This window comes from Panthera leo, chromosome B1 (genome assembly GCF_018350215.1).
Source record: "Panthera leo isolate Ple1 chromosome B1, P.leo_Ple1_pat1.1, whole genome shotgun sequence".
NCBI classification, from domain to species: Eukaryota; Metazoa; Chordata; class Mammalia; order Carnivora; family Felidae; genus Panthera; species Panthera leo.
Genome location: NC_056682.1, coordinates 172,015,612 through 172,041,526, shown reverse-complemented (window position 1 = coordinate 172,041,526; position 25,915 = coordinate 172,015,612). Strand labels below are relative to the sequence as shown.

At 38.4% G+C, this 25,915-nt stretch overlaps 1 protein-coding gene across 2 annotated transcripts in view; it reads right to left on the bottom strand.

The window, feature by feature from the left end:
* Window positions 1-19,782, bottom strand: part of RFC1 (replication factor C subunit 1) — an 83,309-nt gene extending 63,527 nt beyond the window's left edge. For both annotated transcript variants that reach the window (XM_042936597.1, XM_042936596.1), the window contains exons 1-2: window positions 19,545-19,782; window positions 4,640-4,768 (exon numbers count right to left, since the gene is read on the bottom strand). In XM_042936597.1, coding sequence (XP_042792531.1) covers window positions 4,640-4,768; window positions 19,545-19,547 — 132 coding nt within the window. In that variant the 5' untranslated portion in view covers window positions 19,548-19,782. The remainder of the gene's footprint in view (window positions 1-4,639; window positions 4,769-19,544) is intronic.
* Between the last annotated feature and the right edge of the window lie 6,133 nt (window positions 19,783-25,915).

Genomic DNA, 25,915 nt, shown 5'->3' with positions numbered 1-25,915 from the left:
CATGGGGCACCTGGATGGTTTAGCTGGTTGGGTGTCTCACTTGATTTCAGCTCAGATCATGATCTCTCGCTGTAAGCACAGAACATGCTTGGGATTCTCTCTCTCCCTCTCTCTGCACTCATGCTCTCTCTTTCTCTCTCAAAAATAAATAAACTTAAAAAAAAAAGTTCTAGGGGCGCCTGGGTGGCTCAGTCGGTTAAGCGGCCGACTTACGCTCAGGTCATGATCTCACGGTTCGTGAGTTCGAGCCCCGCGTTGCATTCTGTGCTGACAGCCTAGAGCCTGCTTCAGATTCTGTGTCTCCCTCTCTCTCTGCACCTCCCCTGTTCGCACTCTGTTTCTGTCTCTCAAAAGTAAATAAATGTTTAAAAATTTTTTTTTTTAAAAATCCTTCTAGGGGCACTTGGGTGACTCAGTCGGTTAAGTGCCTGACTCTTGGTTTCGGCTCAGGTCATGATCTCACTCGTGAGTGAGATCTCACTCCGTGCTGACAGTGCAGAGCCTGCTTGGGATTCTCTCTCTCTCCCTGCCCCTCTCTGCTTGTGCACACGCTCTCTCTCTCACTCAAAATAAATAAATAAACTTAAAAAAAAGTTCTGGGGCACCTGGATGGTTCAGTCAGATAAGTGTCTGCCTCCTGATTTCAGCTCAGGTCATGATCTCACGGTTGCGTGACCAAGCATCACATTGCACTCTGTGCTGACAGTGCTGAGCCCACTCGGGATTCTCTCTCTCCCTCTCTCTCTGCTCCTCCCCTGCTCATACTCGCTTGCTCACTCGCTCTCAAAATAAATAAAGATTTTAAAAAATAACAAAATAAAAGGTTCTATTATAAAAATAAATAAATAATAACATAACAAAATATTACTCAGCCATAAAAAAAAAAAGGAGATCTTGCCATATGTCACACCTGGAGAGTATTACACTAAGTGAAATAAGTCAGACAGCAGAAAACAAATACCATATGATTTCACTTCTAAGTGGAATCTGAAAAACAAAACGAATGAACAAAGCAGAAACAGATCCATAAATACTGAGAACTGGTGGTTGCCAGAGGGAAGGGGGTTGAAGGCATGGGTAAGTAGGGGTGAAAGGGTGAGAGGTACAGGCTTCCAGTTATGAAATGAATCAATCATGGGGATGAAAGGTATAGATTAGGGAATACAGTCAATAGTATTTTAATAGTGCTGTATAGGACCTACACTTGTGAGCATAGCATAACACAGAGTTGCTGAATCACTATGTTGCACACCTGAAACTAATGTAATACTATTTGTCAACCATACTTCAATAAACAAAATAAACAAATAAAAAGAAAAATTTTGTAAAATGTAGACTCCTGTGAAGGGACTGTTAGCAATAATAGGGATGTTAAATGCAACTTCAACAAGGTCTCAAGGAGAAAAAATAAGAGCTATGGGGAAAGCTTCTATAATCTTAGAGGATATATATATCATAAATCGAATGCTGGTAAATATGAACATTAAAGACCATTCTGGTGAGGTTTCAGACAGAATCAAGGAACAGATTGTTGGAAACTGGAGAAACGGCAATCCTTGTTATAAAATGGCAAAGAACTTGGCTACATTGTGTTTTAGTGAAAGATAGAACTTGTGAACAATGAAATTATTTAGCTGAAGAGATTCCGAAGCAAACTGTTGGAAGGTGAAGATTGGGATCCTCTACAGTAAAATGCAAGAGGAGAGAAATGAACTGAATTGTTAAGCAAAAAGGAACCAGAACTTAAAGCTTCGGAAAATACTCAACCCACGTTGCAAAAAATGAGAACACATGTGCTGAAAAGAACACCAAAAGTGTGGCTGGACTATCACTCAATAAAGAGATAATGAGATTTCACAAGCAAAAACCATACTAGTTTGAAATGAGACAAAATGAAGGAAGGCTGTCAGACTTCTTGATTCTACGGGAAGGACAGTAGAGCTATTCAGCTGCAAACCTGCACCATTCTCTAAGAAAAGGAGAAGAGATCATGAAGGTGATTCAGAGATCAGGCTGCCTTACTTCTTGTTTCAACAGATCAACAGCCTCCATCCAGAAGCCTTGGGACTGGGACGACTGCCCCAGTGGGTCCAGAAGGCGGGATATCAAGCTAAAGATTTTCTCAAGCTTTAAGATCTAATAGAATTTGCCTTGCTAGGTTTTGGCCTTGCTAGGTTTTGGACTTGCTTGGGACCCATCCCCCCTTTCTTCCATCTGATTTCTCCCTTTTGAAATGGGAATGTCTATTCCATGCCTATCCCACCACTGTATTTTAGAAACACATACTTGTCTGGTTTCCCAGGTCCACAGCTAAAGAGGAATTTTCTCAGGAGAAATCATACCTTGAGTCTCACCCTATCTGGTTTAAATGGTATTTAGATAAGACTCTGGACTTGACAGTTGGTGCTGTAATGAGTTAAGACTTTTAGGGGCTGTCAGGATGGAATGAATGTATTTTGCATTGTGAGAAGAACATGAATTTGGGGGACCATTGGCAAAATGTTTGGGCTGAATGCTTGTATCCCTCCTAATTCATATGTTGAGCCCCTATGTCCCCATTGTTGCTGTATTTGGAGACAGAAGTCTCTAAGGAATTATGGTTAAATGAGGTCATAAAGGATGGGGCCCTGATCTGACAAGCTTTATGTCCTTGAAGAGACACCAGAGGCCTCACTCACACATGTATGTACACACACTCACTAGCACACGTGCTCTCTCTCTCTACCTCTTTCTCCCTCGATGTGCTCGCACCAAGAAAACGTTATGTGAGGACACAGCAAGAAGGTAGCTATCTACAATCCAGAAAGAGAGTTCTTGCCAAGAACTGAATTGGCTGGAACCTTAACCATAGACTTCTAGCCTCCAGAACCGTAAGAAAATAAATTTCAGTTTAAGCCATCCAGTCTATGTATTTTGCTATAGTAGCCCAAACTGACTAATACTTGAGCCAAAGACTTAAGAGAAAAGGCATTTAATAGAGACCAATCCTAATATGTTAGAATTAGCCAACAAGAAGTTTAAAGTACCTATTATAACCACATTCAAGAACATAAATAAATAAAATCTATGAAAAAGAAACAATCAGAAATTCTAGAATTGAAAAATACAATATTTAAACTAACATATTCACTACATAGGCTTAACAGCAAACTGGAGAGGGAAGAAGAGTCAATGAACCTGAAGACAGTAACAAAGAAATTATATAATCTGAAGTATAGGGAAAAAAAAAAAAAGAATAAAAATGAACAAATCTCCATGAGCTGTGAGGCAATATCAAAATTCTAATATGTGTATAATTGGAATCCCAGAAGAGGACAAAGAGAATAAGGCAGAAATATATTTGAACAAATAATGGCAGAAATTTCCCAAATTTGATGAGATTTATACATTCAAGAAACTCAGAAACCATAAACAGGATACACGCAAGAAAACCACACCCAGGCACACCACAGTCAAAGCTGAAGACCAAAGATAAAAATCTGTAACGCAGCATGAGAAAAACAATACATAACATACAAAAGAAAACAATATGAATGACTGCTAACATCTTTCCAGAAAAAAATAGAGACCAAAGGACAATGGAACATTTTAAAGTGCTGAAACAAAAAACTGTCAATCCAAAATTCTATATCCAGCAAAAATATCCTTCAAGAATGAAGACAAAATAAAGACATTATTAAATAAACAAAAACTTACAGGCACCTGGGTGGCTCAGTCAGTTAAGCAACCAACTCTTGATTTTGGCTCAAGTCATGATCTCAAGGTTCATAAGATTGAGCCCCACTTCAGGCTCTGCACTGTAAGTGCAGATTCTGTCTCCCTCTCTCTCCCCTTCCCCTGCTTGTGTGCATGCATGCTCTCTCTCTCTCTCAAAATAAATAAACTGTTAAATAAATAAATAAAAACTTGGGCAATGTGTTACCAAAGACCTACACTACAAGAAATGGCAAAGAAAATTCTTCAGGTATAAAGACAATGATATGAGACAGAAATTAAGAAATTCTTATCTTCAATAAGAAATGAAAAGTACCAGAAATGGCAAATGTGGATAAATATAAAAGATCAATTTTTTTCCTCTTAATTTCTTTAAAATACATGTCTGTTTGGAGCAAAAATTATCACACTGAATGTGGAGTATTAACACATGTAGCTATAATACATATGATAGTTAAAACATAAAAGATGGTGGTAAATAGACCTGTAGAGTTACAAAACTCTCATATCTTACACAAAGTGGAACAATATTAACTCAGACACACTATTGTAGCCATCACCTGCTTTCTACAGTGACAATGTACCTTAACTTCTCTGAGGCCCAAGGAAGACAAGGAAAGAATAAAGCTTTCCTCCAAAGTTTTCCTTCACCAGAAGTCCAACACCTTTCACTTGGGGCTCATGTCTTTAAGAATAAACTTTGGTCTTAAAATACAAAGTTTTAACAACTGAAAAGGGTTCCATCTCTCCTATAGGAAAACAAGCAATGAATGCAGGAAGCTGTATTAATTAGAAATATACTTGTCTTCTTTCTCTGCAAAATGAGTTGAAATCTATATTCATTTCAGACTCGCATAATATCAAGTCTAGGAACTGAGTTCATTTAACTTTTTATACAATTCAATACGGTATCTGGAAAACTGACCTTGATTTCCTTTATTCCTTTCTTTGCTTTTAAAGTTTCTTCAGCAGACTTTGTCTTCTCATTCTTCTTCACTGTGTCAGTCACAAGTTTCTTTCCACTTGGTATAACCCCAAAGAATTTCCGAATATCCTAAAAGCAAAAATGGACATGCATAAACAAACATTAACGGCACAAAATGTGAATTTCACTTGCAAACGGGGACACCTGTACACACACTGGTTTGCCCTCAGCAATTTCTTCACAGTGCAATAACTCCACCATGTGCAGCAGTGTTCTTTTCACGTGCAAAAGTTTACTGATAAAATTACCTGGGTTAAGAACCCTTCGCCTAATGAAAAATAGTTATTAATTCTCAGAATTTGGCAAAAGCAGGACAAAAATGAGCAATGAAATTGTTCTTAACAACAGCATAATTACTAAAGAGGCAAGTCATATGCGCATATTCATCCCACCTCCCCAGGCACAGTGAGAGAGAAGACAAATGTTGAAGAGTACAATCCTTGCCCATGGCATTTATACTCCAGTTTGAAAGAAGGATACCTTTCACAACTCTGATCATTTAAGGCTTAATAACTTAAAACTTAATCACTTAATAACTAAAAACCTTGAAGTTACTCTTCTTTATAGGATTTTTCCAAATTCTGAAGTAAATATTTTATGCTTATTACAATATTCTCTTTAATTGCTCTATCCCTTTGTGTTAAGCTGAAATCAAATTAATCATAATGAAACATTTACAATGTAATTTACAATTAAAATCACTCACTTTTATCTTTTGCATACATATTCTTCCCTACCCTTTTAGATTTTAGCTTTGAACACGGGACGGTGTAGAGAACAGGAATAGATCTTGGAATCAGAAAGCCTCAGTATGAATCTCTACTCCACTGCTTTTTATGTGTGACAACCTTGGGCAGGTTACTTTAATCTGATTTCTCATCAGTAAAGTGGGACTAATACTACCTACACCTTATGAGGATAATTAATGTTGGCTCAGTAAAAAGCTTCCCTTTCCCTCATTTATGAACTATTATTCCTTCATATCACTGAAACGTCTCTACTTACAATTATCTCTGCTCCCAGGCAAGGATATAAGGAACACAAAATAATGAGATCTGAATAAGGATCTGAATTCCTAAGAACTGGGTTCAAGAGCCAAGTGTTCTCCTCTTCCTATCTTACGTTCCTGAGTTTTCAATCCTTTTAACCTGTTCCCTGTTCCTCTCTTTATTGTGGTGAGCAAAATGCCTGTTGAAAGTACTTTGCCGGGTCACCTGGGAGGTTCAGTCAGTTGAGCATTGACTCTTGATTTCAGCTCAGGTCATGATCTCAGGGTCATGGGATCAAGCCCCACTTTGGGCTCAGCACTGAGCATGGAGACTGCTTAAGATTCTCTCTGTCTCTGTCTCTGTCTCTCTCCCTCTCTGACCCTCTCCCCCACTCGTGTGCTCGCTCGCTCTCTCTCTCTCTCTCAAATACAAAAAAATTCTTAAAGGTACTTTGTGAGGTGTAAGAAAGTTAACTATCTTTCCTAGAACCTGGCAGTAAATATCATACTCTTAAAATGTCACAAATCCCAAATAAGCATGTTATGCACACACAAAAATAGCTTTGTGTCTAAGCAAATAAACAAAGCAGATAAATGAGGTACACAGACACTAAATTTCTTTTAAAAGATTATAGACCTCTCTGATTTTATGTTCTCTTTTGTAACCTGCTTAACACAGAAAAGTCACAAATCCATCCTAATAAAATCTAAGTCTAAAAAATATTGTTTACAGAATGAATACTTCACCTATGAGGCTAAGACATTTGTGTCAAGTGCTAAATAAAGAAAAATAGGCAATAAAGAAAGGCACAGTCTTCCATATAACTTACAAAAAACTGGGTTTGCGGTTGACAACTATTTACTTTATTGCTTCTGGAGGAAATGACAGTTTCACACCAGAGTTTCACTTTTAAAATTACCAACTCATTTTTCATTCAAATGGTGGTGACGGTTTGCACGCATGCATGCACCCTTACACACAGCACAACACATGTACCATGGAAATACCAAAACTGAATATTAATAATCAGGTTAAAGTCACTGCTGGTTTTCAAACTGTATTAGGCACACAAATGCTTACAACCACAAAAGAAAACAAAATATAATTCAGGAAATGGAATGGTTGGTTATGTTAAGGCTCTCTGACTTTTGTGTTTCATACTCAGCATTGTTACTTTTCCTTCCTAACTAATCCTTTCTATTCACATCCCCTTTCTCTTCCTTTTCTTTATTCTACCCTACTCTCTCACTCCCCACACCCTTACACTCTGATGGCAGCAGAACAGTCAAATAACAACATTCTGATCTATCCCAATGCGCACTGAAAATCTAAACTTTTGGAAAAGAATTTTCATCACAAGGAAAGCCAATTAACTCACACCTTTTAGGATTATCTCCAATGTGAACAGCCATCTTGTATATAAACATCTAAAAGACAAGGGTCACTAATTTGGCCTTAGAGAGTGACTTCACTTTACCCTTCAATTAACATTCCCTAGTCTAGTACTCCCAGTTTTCAAACATTTCATGAAATGGCGAACAAGTCTAGTGGCTAATCATACTCCCAAATAATAGATCTAAACATCACTCTTGGGGCACCTGGGTGGCTTAGTCAGTTAAGCACCCAACTTTGGCTGAGGTCACGATCTCCGGGTTTGAGAGTTCAAGCCCCACATCAGGCTCTGTGCTGGCAGCTCAGAGCCTGGGGTCTGCTCCTGATTCTGTCTCTCCCTCTCTCTCTTTGCCCCTCCCCCACTTGCACTGTCTCTCTCTTTCTCAAAAATAAACATTAAAAAAAACGTTTTAATTTAAACACCATTCTTGAATGCACAAAATAATTATTCCTGAGTATATGAGTAGAAGAGGGAACCGATCTTAATTTACTTTTATAATCTTGGCAAAGGGAAAGTCTTCTAAGTATAACATCAAGCCTAGAAACCATCCATAAAGGAAGACAGATCTGACTACATAACAAGAAAAGATGCCATAAACAAAAGTTAAAATACAAGTAACTAACTTGAAAATATCTACAATATATGGTGTATATATAGGGTCCCTACAAACCAATAAGATAGCTGAGTAGAAAAATGAATTAAAGCTACTAGTAAGCAAATTATAAAAAATGCAAATAATCAACAAATAATAAGAGATGTTCAACTTCACAAATAATAAACAAATAAATTGAAGCTGGATTATTTTTCTCTAAATGTTAAAAGACTGATAATGCCCAGATTTGTCAAGGATATGGGGGAACAGATGCTCACAAACTATTCTGCTGTAAAAGTAAAAACTGGTATACTGGAGGACAAAAACTCATCTTGAAGACAATCAGCAATACTTGTCACAATTTTAAATGTGCATATCCATTGTCACAGGAAGTCCATTTCTAAAAGAAATGATAAAAGAAATAACATTATTTTTATTTGGGGAGACCAAAAAAAAGTAATTAACTCTTCTTATTTTCTTCTTCAACAGTTACTAGTTGAACAAGTAATTCAGGTCAAATAAGGCAAAAACTTGGGCAAAAATCACATCAAAGTTAAAACAAATTTTAGCACAGATAGCTAATAATAACAAGTTTATGTGCTTTTACTTACAGCTACTGGACACAGATTTCTCTCTCTCGATTCTGTGAGGTATATAAGGCAAACAGAATATCTCTGTTTTATAGATAAGTGGAATTAAGACAGACAAAGGCTTTCTATCCGTTTTGCCATTTAGTACCGGACACTTGGGATGAATTACATAACTTCTCTGCCTCTCAGTTTCCTCACGTTACCACCTGCCTCATAAAATTCCTGTGGGGATTAAGGTGGCACACCAAAAACCTCCACCACGGAACCTGGTCCTCCAAATCCCTTTCAGTTTTCCACTTGACCATGACTGCCCCTTCATAGTTTTCCTACAACTCTAAAGATCTATGCAAAGTAGCCATACCCCACAATTAGCAGTATGGCATTTCCCTTCTCATTCCTGACAAGTTTGTATGCTTAGAGGCGGGCACTGTGCCAGGGACTTAGAACACAAACAGGAAAATGCCCTCATGAAGCTACCTGGGAGAGAAATTAGTATATAAAGAATTAAATACAGGGGCGCCTGGGTGGCTTGGTCGGTTAAGCGTCCGACTTCGGCTCACGTCATGATCTCACGGTCCGTGAGTTCGAGCCCCACGTCGGGCTCTGTGCTGGCAGCTCGGAGCCTGTTTCGGATTCTGTGTCTCCCTCTCTCTCTGCCCCTCCCCTGTTCATGCTCTGTCTCTCTCTGTCTCAAAAATAAATAAACATTAAAAAAAATTTTTTTTTTAATAAAATAAAAAAAAAAGAATTAAATACAAAAGAGTGCTAAGACAGAGCTTCTCACAAAACTAGAAGACAGGAACAACTAACACAGACACCTTTCCAAAAGAAGCAACACCTGAATTAAGTCCTAAGATGATTAAATGAGATTTTTTTTTTTAAGTAACCTCTACCCCCAACGTGGGGCTTGAACTCACAACCCCAAGACCGAGAGTCACATGCTGTACCGACTGAGCCAGCCAGACTATACTTTTGATAGTCATATAAATCTGAGTTTGAAGGCACTGCTGTTAAGTTCCATAGAGCAGGCCTAGCTCACCACTCTATCTCAAGCACAGGGCCAGCACTTGAGATAATGTTGGATGAATGCAATGGAGCACTGGCTGGCTCAGTCAGTAGAGCTTTTGAGTTCAAGCCCCACACTGGGAGTGATTACTTAATAATAAAAGCTTTAAAACTATACGTATCGGTTGAACACATGAGCAGTTATTTCTAAGGTCACTGACCTTTACATCTGGGCTCCCTCCAAAAGAGAGGTTCTTGATTATGTAAAATGAAACTCATGGTAGATGTGTTTTTAAAAAATTGAGTATTAACATAATCTTTAATTGAGATTAATTTTTTGCTATGACTTTACCTATTGCTTTTGACTTTAAGAAATTTTAAGTGGGTATTAAATTAACACTTATTGTGTATTAATTCTGAAATAAATTATTAAAGTTGACCTATAATTAACCCTTGAAATATGGTACTCTCTTGTCATATTATAATATTGTGGCTACAAAAAACAAAATAGTTTCACTCTTTCTACAATATTTCCTCTTCAAATTTGTTTTCGCCAAACTAATTATCTTTTAGAAATCATATATATCTCTACATATAATCAATGTTAATGATACAGCAAAGTCTAGCACTGGCCTCAAGAAATTCTAAGATACCAGTGAGTAAAAAAGAAGTGTGATCTGAAAAATTTTTAAATAATCACAGGTTCTATCCAGGAAGAATTTTAAGAACCTGCATCAAATTCCTCTTTATTCCTTCATTCATTTATTCATTCAACAAATATTCACTGAGAGCCTTCTATGAACCACGAACTCTTCTCGGTGCTTGGAATAAACAAAACAGACAAAAGTCTCTGTTTCTGTGGAGGTTTCATTCTACTTTTCTATTCTTGGTCTTTCTGTCTTTAGAAAATAAAGCAAAACACAGGAAATAAAGAACAGACAATATAAAGCACAGAAAGGGAAAAGAAATAGAGAACATATGATTATGGAAGTATCTGCCTCTCCTACTTGCCCTGGAATCTGCTCAGTCTACCTAAGAGGCTGCTCCCAAGAAGTGAAAACACCCAATTCTATTCTTGGTTGTGTTGAGGAAGATGTGTGAAATTCTGAAGCCATAATAAGTGTAATCACATGAGTCCGAGACTACTCTTTCAATGAAATACTGTACTACAGAAAGTTTTCAGGTGTATCTGATCCAAAAGTACTAACCAACACCGGCAAAATTAAACAGAAAATGGAAATTAATTAATTTAGATTTTTAAAAAATAAATTCTCCTTCAAACATGCATACTTGGAATAACTGAAACATTTAAAACTCTTTATGCCTGATCTAATGATTTATTTAAACATTTTGACATTTTCACCACGGTTAATGTAGTCTGATTATGGTTTTTATTCATCCAGAAGTCAACTTTTTACAGCTGACTTCTGATCTAAAAAATCAAATTTATACTATTTCAATGAAGACTGAAATTAAGTTCAAATCGAAAACAGATCTACCAACCTAAATGTCCACTGACAGATGAACAAAGACCACATGGGGTTTACACACACACACACACACACATATATGTATTATAATTATATATATAATAAATATTATATTATATATGTAATAAAATACATATATATATTATTCAGCCATAAAAATAATGAGATCTTGCCATTTATGACAACATGGATGAACCTAGGGGGTATTATGCTAAGTAAAATTAAGTCAGACAGAAAGAAAAATACCACATGATTTCATTTATATGTGAAATCTAAAAAACAAACAAAAAGCACAAAAAGACCATAAATACTGAGAACTGGTGGTTGCCAATGGGAAGGAGGTTGAAGAGATAGGCAAAATGTACAAAGGGAAGTGGGAGATATAGGCTTCTAGTTATGAAACGAATAAGTCACAGGGACAAAAAGGTACAGCATACAGAATACAGTCAATGATATTGCAATAGCATTTTATGGTGACACATGACAGCTAAGCGTGTGGTGAGCACAGCATATAGAGTTGTCAATTCACTATTTTCTACACCTGAAATGAATGTGTGTCAACTATACTTCAATTTAAAAAACAAATAATTGGGGGGCATCTGGGTGACTCTTGATTTCAGCTCAGGTCATGCTCTTACGGTTTGTGGGATCAAGCCCCACACTGGGCTCTGCACTGACAGTGCAGAGGCTGCTCAGGATTCTCTGCCTCTCCCTTGCTCGCTCTCTCTCTCTCTGTCTCTCTCAAAATAAATAAATAAATAAACAAATAAATAAATATTAAAGAAAATAAAAAATAATTTTAAAAAAATAGACCTACCACATAATAAATACTGTATTTCTCTAGGCTATATTACTTATTGTCATTAAATGTTCAATAGATTAGAGGGGCGCCTGGCTGGCTCAGTCGGAAGAGCGTGCAACTTTTTTTTTTTTTATGTTTATTTTTCGGAGAGAAAGAGAGAGAGAGAGAACAAGCAGGGGAGAGGCAAAGAGAGAGGGAGACGCAGAATCTGAAAAAGGCTCCAGGCTCCGTGCTGTCAGCACAGAGCCCAACACAGGGCTAGAACTCATGAGATCGTGACCTGAGCCAAAGTCAGACACTTAACCAATCAAGCCACCCAGGCACCCCAGCATGTGACTCTTGATCTCAGGGTTGTAGACTCAAGCCCCATGTTGCGTGTAAAGATTACTTAAATAAACTTTAACAAAAATGTTCGATAGATTAAAGTAGAAAGGGCTAGAAAAGATGTTTTCGTACCAGTAAATTTTCTATTCTAGTTAATTTCTCTTTTATTGGAAATAAAGTTTATTTGTACTTCATCAAATACTTATTAAAAATGTACCATGTGCCAGGCACTGTACAGCAGTTCCCTATCCTTGTGGCTCCTGTCCCTGCAAAACTTATACGCTAGTACAAGATGCTGTCAGTAACAGGTTGCCTATCTATTAATATCCAAAACATGTGCCAAGTAAACAGAGGCGTGTTCTTTTCACTAAACACACCAGGGTTTTGTTTTGTTTTTTACACTTTTGTGGATCTGACAAAAGCTATGAATATTTTCCACAGAAATATGCAAAAACACACTATAATAAAAATTTATCCCTGGTTCCTGGCACAGAGCTCCTAAAAACCTTGGAATTTCCTAAGTGACAGAAGTGTCTTCTGTTATTTACAATCAGTCCTTTGGATCACACCTAAGTTTATACTAATGAGGCAACGTAGGATGGAAACTGGTCACTAGAAAGGCCAAGAATGGGAACTCTCAGCCCCACTCCTAGTTCTACAGGGAGAAGAGGTGGACTGAAGATTAGATTATAAAGACTCTTGAATAAGCAAGGTTCGATGTTTGAAGAGCTTCTGGGTTGGTCAACATATCAAGTTGCTAGGAGGGTGGCATACCCAAAGACAGCACGGAAGCTCTGTACCCCCCAACCCCCCATATCTTACCCTACAAACCTTCTCCTTCCCTTTAGCTGTTCCTGAGTTGTAGCCACATAATAAACCGGTAAATATAAGTAAAATGTTTCCCTGAGTTCTGTGAGCCACCATAGCAAATTATCAAACCTGAGGAGGAGGTCCTGAAAAGCCCTGACTTAGAGCCAGTCAGTCAGAAGTATAGGTGGACTAGGGCTTGTAACTGGTTTCTGAAGTGGGAGCCACTTTGTGGGACTGAGCCCCTTAACTTATGCAGTCTGCACTAAATCTGAATAGTGTTGGAAGTAAACTGAACTGCAGGACACCTAGTTAGTATCAAGAGAACTAGAGAACTGACTGATGGCAAAAAACACCCCACACATACAAAACTTTGCGTGTAATCTAAAATTCAGGGGTTTTCCCTGAAACCTACTAATGGTTCTCCATGAATCCGAAATCAAAAACTTCTGATCCACATACACTCAAGCTAACTCACATCCATCTCAACCTCCGTACCAAGTATATACACACTGATACCTCCTAAATCTCTCCTCAATCTCTCCACCCCACACCTCCCCTAAGTTCCATATCACGTAGCCAATAGTCTGCCGATACATCTCTGTCCAAATGCCCCAAAGATACCTCCAATCCATAATGTCCAAAACTAAGCTCGTATTTCTGTGGGACTTGCTTCTCTCCCTTTATTCCCCACCTCAATGCATGGCACCACCATTCACCCAAAACAGAAACCTGGGTACTGTTTTTCCTCCTCACTCTGACTCTCCACCTATTCATCCTATCTCTCAATTATTATTGTCCCCTTCCCTCTTTTTCTTTTGCCAATGCCCAGAGTCAAGACATCATTTATTTACTTCTTTAATAAACCCTTAAATAGGACTTGCTCTGTGCCAAGCAATAATTTAAGCACTTTAAAAATATTTACTCATTTAATCCTCATAACAACCCTATGACTTTTTTAACTTCAACTCCAGAATTAAAAAAATTGAGAATGCCAACAAGATATTCTCTAGTAAAAGTTTTGAAATTTAAGATGCTCTTAAACGTAAGCAAAAAAAGACTTCTTGCATTTTCTACCTTAAGGTGTAACTAACAATTCTACAACACTATTAGAGAGAAGCATCACCTAGTAGGCAGCCCAAATGTCATTTTAACATACATAAGCCAAGACAAAATACCCAACTTTGCCAAGTACTCAAAAAAAAAAAAAAAAAAAATCTTGCATTTTTAGAGTCCTTTACCTGTACCAAGAAGTTTCCAACTTGGTTCATTATATAAATCCACTAGTAGAGTTAGAGATGAAAAAAAAATTTGCAGTAAATACTCCTAAACCCATACAGAAGTAAGCTTTCACTGACCTCTAGCTTTAGAAGGTCAAAGTACAAAAGCCACTATATATTTACTTTGAAGTATAATCAAAAAACTTCAAGTTACTTTTTTCCACTGCTGATGAGCTCAACCAACAAACAAGTTATATTTGCCTATCAACAATGCAAAAAGAAAACAAATTATGTCACTCTGTTCACTTATCTTTGAAAGGTACAGGATTTTATGCAAAGTAAGTATGGCAGTGCTCTGTAGAGTAATTGCCACAATGTATCTTGGCTTCACTTCTCTACTTTGAAAGTAACAAAGAGGGGCGCCTGGGTGGCTCAGTCCGTTGGGCGGCCGACTTCGGCTCAGGTCATGATCTTGCGGTCCACGAGTTCTAGTCCCGCGTCGGGCTCTGTGCTGACAGCTCGGAGCCTGGAGCCTGCTTCATATTCTGTGTCTCCCTCTCTCTGACCCTCCCCTGTTCATGCTCTGTCTCTCCCTGTCTCGAAAATAAATAAACGTTAAAAAAAAAAAATTTTTTTTTAAAGAAAGTAACAAAGAAATATAAATATTTCTGATTAATATTTTTTCTTAACGTTTTATTTATTTTTTTTTTTAATTTTTTTTTTTTTTATTTTTTATTTTTGGGACAGAGAGAGACAGAGCATGAACGGGGGAGGGGCAGAGAGAGAGGGAGACACAGAATCGGAAGCAGGCTCCAGGCTCCGAGCCATCAGCCCAGAGCCCGACGCGGGGCTCAAACTCACGGACCGCGAGATCGTGACCTGAGCCGAAGTCGGCCGCTTAACCGACTGAGCCACCCAGGCGCCCCTCTGATTAATATTTTTAAGTCAACCACCAAATCCACAAGAAGAAACTGATTATCAGCAAACTTCACAAAACCTGTCCAAATATAAGAATCTTTTATCCTGAAAAACACTAATATACAAATTATATATTTGACTAATATACACAATGATTTAACTGGTAGCACAGGAGAGACAAGCTGTGGAATAAAGTATTTAAAACTATATTAAGGTCTTACACTTTGAAAGCAAAAAGTTGTTAGAATGCTTTCCCTGAGATCAGGAAAAAGATGCAACCACTACCATCACTTCTAGTCAACACTTGTGAAGGTTCCAGCAAAATCATTTAGGCAATAAAAAGAGAGAGATAAAAGGCACCTAGATTGGACAGGATGAAGTAAAACTATCTCTATTTACAGATGAAATGATCTTATATAGAAAAAAATCCTAAGGAATGCACGAAAAAAACTATTAAAACTACTACATGAGTTCAGCAAGGTTGCAGAATACAGATCAATATACAAAAGTTTCTACACTTTTGCAATGAACAATCCAAAATTGAAATTAAGAAAACAATTCCATTTACAATATCATCAAAAAGAACAAAATACTTAGAAGTAAACCTAATAATAGTGTAAAACCTATACTCTGAAAACTATAAAACATTGTTTAAAGAAATTAAAGATGTAAACAAATGAAAAGATAGTCCATGTTCATGGATCAGAAGACATTCTATTGTTAAGAGGGCAATACTCCCCCAAATGATCCACAGATTCAACATCATCACTATCAAATCCCAGCTGGCTTCTTTGCTGATTCTAAAATTCATGTGGAAAGTCAAGGGACCCAGAACACACAAAACAATCTTGAAAAATAACAAAGTTGAAGAACTCATACTTCCTGATTTCAAAACTTACCACAAAGGGGGGGGGGGGGGGAGGGCAGGCAGGGACTTACCACAAAACTACAGTAAAAATGACAGTGTGTTACTGGCACTAAGATAGGTAGGTAGGTAGGTAGGTAGATAGATAGATAGATAGATAGATAGATAGATAGATAGATAGAGGAAAAGTACAGAGAATTAAAAAAAAAAAATCCTCACACTTATGGTCACTTGATTCTTAACTAGAGAGCCAAGATAATTCAATGGGAAAAGAAATGTCTGCAAATGGTGCAGGAACAACTATCCACATGCAAAAGAATAAACATGAACCCCTACTTCACACCCTATACAAAAAATTAACTCAGGACGCCTGGGTGGCTCAGTTAGTTGAGCACCTGACTCTTGATTTCAGCTCAGGTCATAATCTCGGGGTCATAGGATGGAGCCCCACATCCAGCTCCGTGCTGAGCATGGAACCTGCTTAAGATTCTCTCTTTCTCTCCCTCTATACCCCTCTCTCCCTCCTGCTCACTCTCTCTCTAAAATAAAAAATAAAATTTAAAAATTAACTCAAAATGGATCAAGGTTAAAGGTGAGAGGTAAAACTTTTAGAAGAAGACAGGCATAAATCTTCATGACCTTGGATTAGGCAATGGTTTCTTAGATACAACACCAAAAGCTCTGAGGAAGTGATGACTGAGGCTTGAGTAATAAGAAAAAGGCAGACATGTGAGGAAGGATGTGAACAAGGAGATGAAATAGCAAGAACAAGAGCAGAGACAGAACCAGCCTAATACACTCAAAAGCCAGAGATAAGAGAGGTAGGTAGGGGCCTTATAGGTCAACTACTACTACATATGGCAAAAACTACACTATAATAGGGTGACAGCACTAGTCCAGGGGGAGCACTCATATAGTAAAACTCAATGCAAAAGGTATCCCCTAAAATGGAGCATGAAGCAACTCAGATGTATTTAGACATGACAGCTCTTCAAACAGGCTATACTCTAGGTCTCATGTGTGTTTAATTCAACCTTATGCATATGTTCAATAAATTATACCAGCCAACAAATTACATATGCTGATTTCTTAAAAATGGCATCTCAGGTTTCATTCACATTTTGAGCATGTTATTAAATTCTTATAGCAACCAAATTGTTTACATGACTTCTTTTCTATTCTTTTTATCTTTAATTTTGTTTCAATTCCTTTAATAGACATTATGTTCACTCGGTTAAAAATTCAAGAGTAAAAAAGTCTGCTTCTGATCCTGCCTCTCAGACACATATTTCCCATCTTCAGAGGTAGCAAATGTTATCAGTTCCTTGTGTATCCTTTCACACTTCAAATAAAAGTGTGTATATTCTTTTCTCTCTTTCTCTGCATAAAGTGAAACTTTACATACTGTCCTACACCCTTGTTTTTTAACTAAATTATCTTGACAACTGTTTTATATCAGGGCATAAAGTTTTCTCTTTTTTAATGCTTACGGAGTATTGGATTTTGTAGATATAGTATTTTACCCCTTTATTGATAACTTCAGTTAGAAAATATTTAAGAAAAAAAAAAATGTAGCCCCCCAGGGTAAGAGTTGTAAACGTCTATGGAAGGGCTTCAGAAGATATGCAAATTCTCTTAAATGTTGTATACATGCCCATATGTATTTCTGTGGGCAGAAAATTTGCATACCACTCACCACATTATCAAAGGGAACTGTGACCCAAAGTTAAAAACTACTGTATTACAATATAACTTGTGCCTAGGTGTTCAATAAATCTACACTGAACAGAATTTTAGTCTGGGGTTTTGCTAACTGTTGTACTAGAGACAGAAAGACTAAATTAAATACCAATGCAATCCAAAATTCTTATCTATGTTATAGAACCTTTCCCTTCAGCAAAGAGCAAAACTGACCCATCTGACCCCTACTTCTTTTCTTAGAAGAGCTCTGTTTTTCATCTGCATGCGAACAAAAGTACTAAGATAGAAAAGAACCAAAACTTAAAGTCCTTGAATGATCAAAAGTTGACTATATAAACCATTGTTCACTGTAACTGACAACATCAGAGGCATCTTTGATACCCTTAAACTATGCAATGTTCCAAAGTCCTTCCTAATAAAATTAGATCATTGGTAGTCACATAGTAGTATACCTCCACATGCTAGGTGCCACAAAAAAAGCTTTACAGGGGCACCTGGGTGGCTCAGTTGGTTGAGCGTCCGACTTCAGCTCAGGTCACGATCTCACGGTTCGTGAGTTCGAGCCCCGCGTCAGGCTCTGGGCTGATGGCTCAGGGCCTGGAGCCTGCTTCCGATTCTGTGTCTCCCTCTCTCTCTGCCACTCCCCCATTCATGCTGTGTCTCTCTCTGTCTCAAAAATAAATAAACATTAAAAAAAATTAAAAAAAAAAAAAAAAAAGCTTTACACAGATTACCCTGTTTAATCCTCAAGCTAATCACTTAAGACAGCTATATTTTGCCCCTTTTTACAGTTAAGAAAAACACAAGCTTAAAAAAGTTAAAGTTAAGCTATTTACTTAAACCAAATAAAATCCACCACCACAAAACTACCAAATGGCAGAGCAAGACTAAATTATCGCCTTATTCTTAACCTTCAAGACTCCAAATGTCATCAACTTTCCACAATACTATAGTGCCTTAAGTCCAATATGTAATTATAATCATTTTAGGGAGGCAGTATAATGTAGTGGTCAGAAAAACCGAGGTTCTTACTCTAGTTCAACCACTTATTAGTTGTATGACAAACTGTTTAAACTCTAAAAGCCTCCTTCACCATCCGTAAAACTAGATTGCTGAGAGGTTTAAGTGAGAAAAGGTATATAAAACAAACAGCTTACACACTGATATTTGGTGCAAGGTGGCTATTATTTTATCCCTTTTTTATGAGAAAAAAACACTAAGGGCCGCAAGGTTTCCCAATGTGGCATAAAAATTTTCCCTCCAGGATGCTGGTGTTGTGATAAGGTAAAAAATAGTTGAAAAAATTACGTCTGATTATGAAGTAGATTCTGGCTTAATCATCATAAATTGTCCTTTAAATATTTCAAACACATATCTGTATCTATTTCCATACCAGCATGAACGTCTGTTTTAATACCTGCATAATCATTTCACGCTCAATTGATATGCTTTATGCACAATTATACAGAGGTGTGTTTTTATAAGACTATTTTTAACATCAGGTGATAAGCGATGACAGCTGTCAGATATATTGTATCTGTCTTTACCTCCAGTGTTGTTAGGGTTTGTTTTTTTCCCCCCCTGGTAAACCGTGTTATCCCTTTGGCTTCTACCAATTCATTTAAACAAAATAAAGCATCCTCCCTAAGCCTTCGGTCTCAAACGGCTCTGTGATGAGCGTTTCGTGGCGCTATTAATGACGAAAGTTCAAGGCCTAACACAACTTACAAAAAAGGAAAGTTTGTTACATTTTTCTCCGCCTTGAACGAGGGCTTGAAATCAATGCTTTAAGCAGGACGCAAAGAGAGGTTTCGGGCAACGCCAAACAGGAAAACGACTTTATCGCCAAGCCCCCAAATCACCTTCTTTACTCTCTTCCTTCCTCCCTTCCCCCAAGAGTAAAAAAAAGTTAAACTGCGGCGCAGCACCAAAGGCATGAGCGCAGCCTGCTGCCGAGAGCAGAAACCCCGCGGTCCCAGGAAAGCTGTGCGACGAGTGCCAGATTTTTGGCCCCTTCCGTGCCTTCGCTCCCCTCCGGAGCCCCGCACCGCCGTCCTCCCCCACCCTGCATTCCAAAAGTGCCCGGTCCACACCCAGCCTGCAAACTCTCCCGAGCCCCCGAGCCGCAGAGCCTCCCCCAGGGACTCACCATCGCAGCCCACGGACTACGGCGCGGGCGGGCAGGCCGGTGGGCTGGGGAATCCGTTACCGGGACTCGGGATCCATTCGCGCCAACAACTTCTCCCGCGAAGTGGAAGGTGGTGGGGGCCGCGGCGCCCGGTGATGACGTCAGAAGGCGCGCAGCTTCACTTTGGCCCAGGCGGGAGGCGGGAGGTGCGACGTCGGCCCAGGTGACGCCCCGCAGGCCCGCGGGCCGCTGCCATCGCGAGGAGGTACGCGACCGGGGTCCGCGCGCAGGTTTGCGCCTTGGGCTTTTGGTGGGAGCCCTCAAATGGAGCTTCCGAGGTTGATGTACTAAGGCGGGCAAACCGGGTTTCTCCCAATTACACGTCTCTAGGGTGCACTGCCTTACACCAGCTTTCAGGTGTTTCAATTACCACCAGCGATGAAGATAAACATTTCAGATGTCGGTTTTGCACATTACATTTTAATATCTATTCTGAAACAAGAATTTCACCGGAGAGTAGTTATCCCGATTTTTTTTTAATGTTTGACCCACCGAATTGGAGTTTCTGCCTGCTAAGTGGAAACCCACAATTTTAAAACCCGAGCTAAAAGACCATTTTAAATGTTCATTTTTGATAGAGAAAGCACGAACAGGGGAGAGGCAGAATGAGACAGAATCCCAAGCAGGCTCCACCCTGTCAGTGCAGAGCCCAACACTGACTCAAACTCACTAACCCAGAGATAATGACCTGAGCAGAAATCAAGAGTCGGACGCTTAACCCACTGATCCACCCAGGCCCCCTAAAGGACAGTTTCATACTGTGTAATTCCAGAACAGAAAAGACTTTGGTAAAATCATCTAGTCATCAACACCCACTCCACTTTATAAGTGAAAAATATAAGGCCCGAACAAGCTAAAGGGTCCACAGAAGGCTCTAGGGCGTCTAAATTCCCAAACCTGCACTAAGTTCATCAGAGCAGTTGTGTGTGTGAGACCAAGGCATAAACAAGGTGCATCACAGAAAAACAATGATCCCAAAAGCTTTGGGGTAATCAAGTTTCATATTAATAGATAAGCAACTGAATTGTGGAGTAGAATGCAACATTTGCATACAATTTTAAGAGAAAACACGGGACTCTAAGGAGTTTAGTGGAGAGAGCAGTATCTCCAGGTTTGGCCCTAGACTTTCAGATCTTTACCCACCCATCCTCCCCTTCAGGTCTTGCATTTTATCACACCAATATCTCTACAACGAAAGATAGCAAAGCCTCTGGAATACAACAGAGGTTAAAGGTGGAGAGCTTGTATTTATCAAATGCCAATGTAATATGTGCCAGGCATGCAGCTATGGACTATCCTAGTTCAGCTCATCTAATAGCCGCCGTGACACTAGCTACTATTATTCTCCCCAATTTACAAAGGAGTAAACTCTTACTCCTGAACAGAGAGAGCCCTGTTGCGTCAGACCATCTGCAGCCAGTATGGTAGGGTTCCCAGCCCCACCACATGCTATGGGCAAGATACTATGCCTCAGTTTCTTCATGCATAAAATAAGGATGATAGTAGTACTTCATAGGGTTATTATAGAACATTACTCTTGGCTTAAGATAATAATATTTTTGTCAGCTATTACCATTATTGTTACACAAGGCTAGGTATTATCAAGGGAGATAGATATAAAAATGAACTTATGCACTCCATAATTTTTTTAATGTTTATTTTTGAAAGAGAGAGAGAGAGAAAGAGAGAGAGAGAGAGAACAAGTGGGGGAGGGGCAGAGAGAGAGGACAGAGCATCCAAAGCAGGCTCCTCGCTGACAGCAGAGGGCACAATGCTGGGCTCAAACTCACGAACCATGAGATCGTGACGTGAGCCTAAGTTGGACACTTAGCCGACTGAGCCATGCAGGCGCCCCTTGCACTCCATAATTTTGCTTAGGGAAATACTTGATAGGGGAGGAGTGGTGTCATTAGAAACTGAAAAATCAATGAAAACTATGAACCTGCTCTCCATAAAAATGTACACAGCAGGGCGATCACAAATTTTGCTTATAGTCTCAGAGGATGTAAACCAATTCACAATGTCCATTGTGTTGCAAATAAGTAAATAAGATATATATTCAAAGTTTTACATATCTTTTATATAACTTCTAATTTTTGTATTTCTTTTTTAGCATTTGAAGCCTTCCCTGAATTTAGCTGAGACTTAAGTCAGAAGCCTGTAACTTCCAGAAAGATACTGAATTTGTTGGATTGTTTTCTTTAGGAACATTTACTTGGAAATATTCTACCTCAGAAATGTACCAGATTAAAAATGACTGTATATGCTTTGATACTGCTCCCCTCACCTGAGCTAACCTGTGTCTGATTTGACAGTTCCAGACATAAGCTTTAAGAGGACTAGCACCTCCTACCTTGCTCTACTGGACCCTTGAGCTCCCATGTAAAGCAAGAGAAGGGGCCAGCTGAACCCAGGATTACAGCCATCTCCACTCGGTACCAGGCTTGTAAGTGAAGCCATCTCGGACCCACCATACCAGCTGCCGGTGAAATTCTAAATGACCCCAACCAACACTATTAGAGCAGAAAAATCACCTAGTCAAAACTTGCCTAAATTCCCTGACAGTAGTGTGAGTGTAATAAAATAATTGTTCTTTTAAGGTGGTAACTTTTGGGGTAGTTTGTTGTGAAATGATAAGTAACCAGAACAGAAATATTGTAAAGAACCCAAAACGGAACCATGAATAAACATGAACAGAATATTCATGCTTATTTTCTCTGCTGGGGTGGTTTTTACCCATGCATCATTCAACAGATACTTATTGACCATCTACTGTGTGTCAGCACTTTTTTATGTGCTTGCTGGGAACCCACAGTAAATAAGACAGACAGCCCCAGCTTTCCTGAAGTTTATATCTTTGAGGAAAAGAGAAAAATAAATAAGTAGACAAAAATAAAGTCTGTATTTTCAGAGAAGGGTAAGTGCTATACAGAAAATGAAGCAGGCTTATGAGATAGAGGGTACCTGGGGAGGAGGGTGTGGAAGTATTGTAAATAAGTGATCTAAGAAGGAGACATTGAGCTGGGATGTGGATGTTGAGAAGGGGCGAGCATAAAGGCCGTAATATGATTGTAAGTTAAACACATCCAGAGAATAACCAGAAAGCCAGTTTTATGACTGGTGCAGAATTCAGTGGAAGTGATAAGACATTAATTTGGGCAGAGGTAAAAGGAGAGATCCTCTAGAACCTTAGGCTCCAGCAAAAACTTTTAATTTTATTCTAAGTGTAATGGGAAGGCTTTATAAGATTTTAAGCCATGAGATTACTATGGTCCCATCATTCTTACACTTGGTATTTTATGACAAAAAAGAAAAAGAAAAAGATTACTATGTGTTTTAGGGCAAAATATGATACCCATTTGTTTTCCATGGAAGAGAAATCTAAAGAGTGCCAAAAAGATTACCAAATATAGGGGTGCCTGGGTGGCTCAGTCGGTTGAGCATCTGACTTCGGCTCAAGTCATGATCTCACGGCTTGTGAGTTTGAGCCCCGTGTCGGGCTCTGTGCTGACAGCCCAGAGTCTGGAGCCTCTTCAGATTCTGTGTCTTTCTCGCTCTCTCAGTCCCTCCCCCACTCACATTCTGTCTCTCTCTGTCTCTCAAAAATAAATAAACATTAAAAAAAAAAGTACTTCCATCAAAGGTTTTTCCTCATGCTGTCTTTAGTTACTAGTTCAGATCTTCTTTGTGTAACTATTTCTCAAACCAGCTGATGAATAAATAAGACTAATAATTCATTCCAGAATGGCATTGGTAACAGATAATACAGCGATTGGATAAGCAGTGCAGTTTCCAGAATTAAGGGCATCTATTAAAAGCCTAAAATATTTTTAAAGACTTTTAAATAATCATTTGAGACCTAACACAGAGAAGACATATCTTTAAGGGATATATTATATATTGGATCTGATTACCCAATGCTCACTGGCCTTGTTCATCCTTAAAAGAAAGGGTTTCCGGGAAAGTTTGTCAACAAAGCCAATTTTGTGTGAAAGTCAAGGATCTCCTTCCCTCCCCAACTTAGGGATATATCTCTAATGGAAGAATTATTTCCATTCATTGAAGAACCCTTTACCACAGAAGTTAGAATATTGACATTAACATCTTTATTGGTACGTATCTAAACTTGTGAATAGTTGGATTATGCATATAATAATTGGCTGTCTTTCCATAACATATACAGAGAGTTAAATCATTGTCCTCCTAAAATGACTAAAAGCTTGGCATTAGCTAAAAAGTACATAATTTGAATTTTGGTCATCCTTTATAATCTAACTACTACCATGTGTAAGTAGAAAACAACTGTTCAATGTAAATTTTCAGTGTTAATACAACTGCGTTAGTTAACTTATCTATATTATGGAAATAACTCTTTACTTGAAGTCTCTTTAAAATCCTTTTCAGGGGCGCCTGGGTGGCGCAGTCGGTTAAGCGTCCGACTTCAGCCAGGTCACGATCTCGCGGTCCGTGAGTTCGAGCCCCGCGTCAGGCTCTGGGCTGATGGCTCGGAGCCTGGAGCCTGTATCCGTTTCTGTGTCTCCCTCTCTCTCTGCCCCTCCCCCGTTCATGCTCTGTCTCTCTTGGTCCCAAAAATAAATAAAAAACGTTGAAAAAAAAAATTTAAAAAAAATAAAATAAAATAAAATAAAATCCTTTTCAGTCCTCTTTAAAATCCTGTCCCAGTAACAATAATTATATTGTCTTTCACATAGACTTTTATAAGTCAACAGAAACCAATCGAATTTTCGCTGTGCAACAACAAATGTGACTTTCTGCCCTCTGGATAAATATTAGCATGTCCTGCTTTGTCAGGGTTTATTGGAACATATTCCTTATAGAAAACAGTCCATTAGAATGTAGCTTATCCTTTTCTGCATTTATGGTGACTGCAGATCCAGGCCAGTGATGCTGACCTTGTAATCTGTTTATGAGCATAATCATTAAGTCATAATCTGTCACCATGATAGCACATATATTCTAATTTAGGAAATTAAGCTCTATGTCATTTATCTTAATTCTTGGATGATATTCAATTAACCTTCTTATATGATTATACTTTTGTAATCTAAATTTATATAAACTTGCCTGATAATTTTTATAAACTGTAAATAATAAAAAGTTTCTCCCAAGTATATCAGTATCTTCACTTAAGTTAGGAGAAGAAACATTTATATTTAAAATAGTAAACTTAACAAAAATCATATAACTTTACTGTTGACATACACATTTGATTATATATCAATATAATCAAATATATTATTTGATTAAATAATACTGCTATAATATACCCATACAATCAAATACACATACTCTATCTCAAGTTGTAGATTAATTTTCTAAAATATTCATTGGTAATTTTAAGAGTGTTTATAGACAGAGCAACAAGAACGCCAACAGCATTTTGTAGTGATAATAGATTTTTTTTAATGTTTATTTATTTTTGAAAGAGAATGAGCAGAGAAGAGTCAGAGAGAGAGGAAGATAGAGGATCCAAAGCAGGCTCTGCACTGACAGCAGAGAGTGTGATGTGGGGCTTGAACTCACAAGTCATGAGATCATGACCTAAGCTGATGTCGGACACTTAACCAACTGAGCCACCCAGGTGCCCCTTTAGTGATAATAGATTTTTTATTTTTTTTCAATGCTTATTATTTTTGAGAGAGACAGAGCATGAACAGGGGAGGGGCAGAGAGAGAGACACACACACAGAAACAAGCATGCTCCAGGCTCTGAGCTGCCAGCACAGAGCCTGACAGAGGGCTCAAATCCACAAACTGAGATCATCACCTGAACTGAAGTCAGACGCTTAACCAACTGAGCCACCCAGGTGCCCCAGTGATAACAGATTTTATGATTAGGATAATCTTTCATTCTCCAAACCCTACAAATCAAAGTAATTCCAGGATTTTTGTTTTTTGTTGTTTCATAGAAATAATGTGAAGTATAGCAAATAAAGGAAACTACCATCAGTTATTTGAAAATTAAGGATGACCTTATACCTGGATATTATTCGCCTTTAAGACTCTTGAGAATCTGAGTTTTCATAATATATACCCAGAAGCCTCATTCATATTCCAACAATGTTTGTGATAAAGAATATTTTGAATTTCCTTGGAAACCTCATAGATCATCTTTCTTGACATACAATTTAATTTTGTTAATGTTTATTTTTTGAGAAAGAGACAGAGCATGAACGGGGGAGGGGCAGAGAGAGAGGGAGACACAGAATCTGAAGCAGGCTTCAGGCTCTGAGCTGTCAGCACAGAGCCCGACATGGGGCTCGAACTCATGAACTGTGAGATCATGACCGGAGCCAAAGTTGAAGGCTTAAC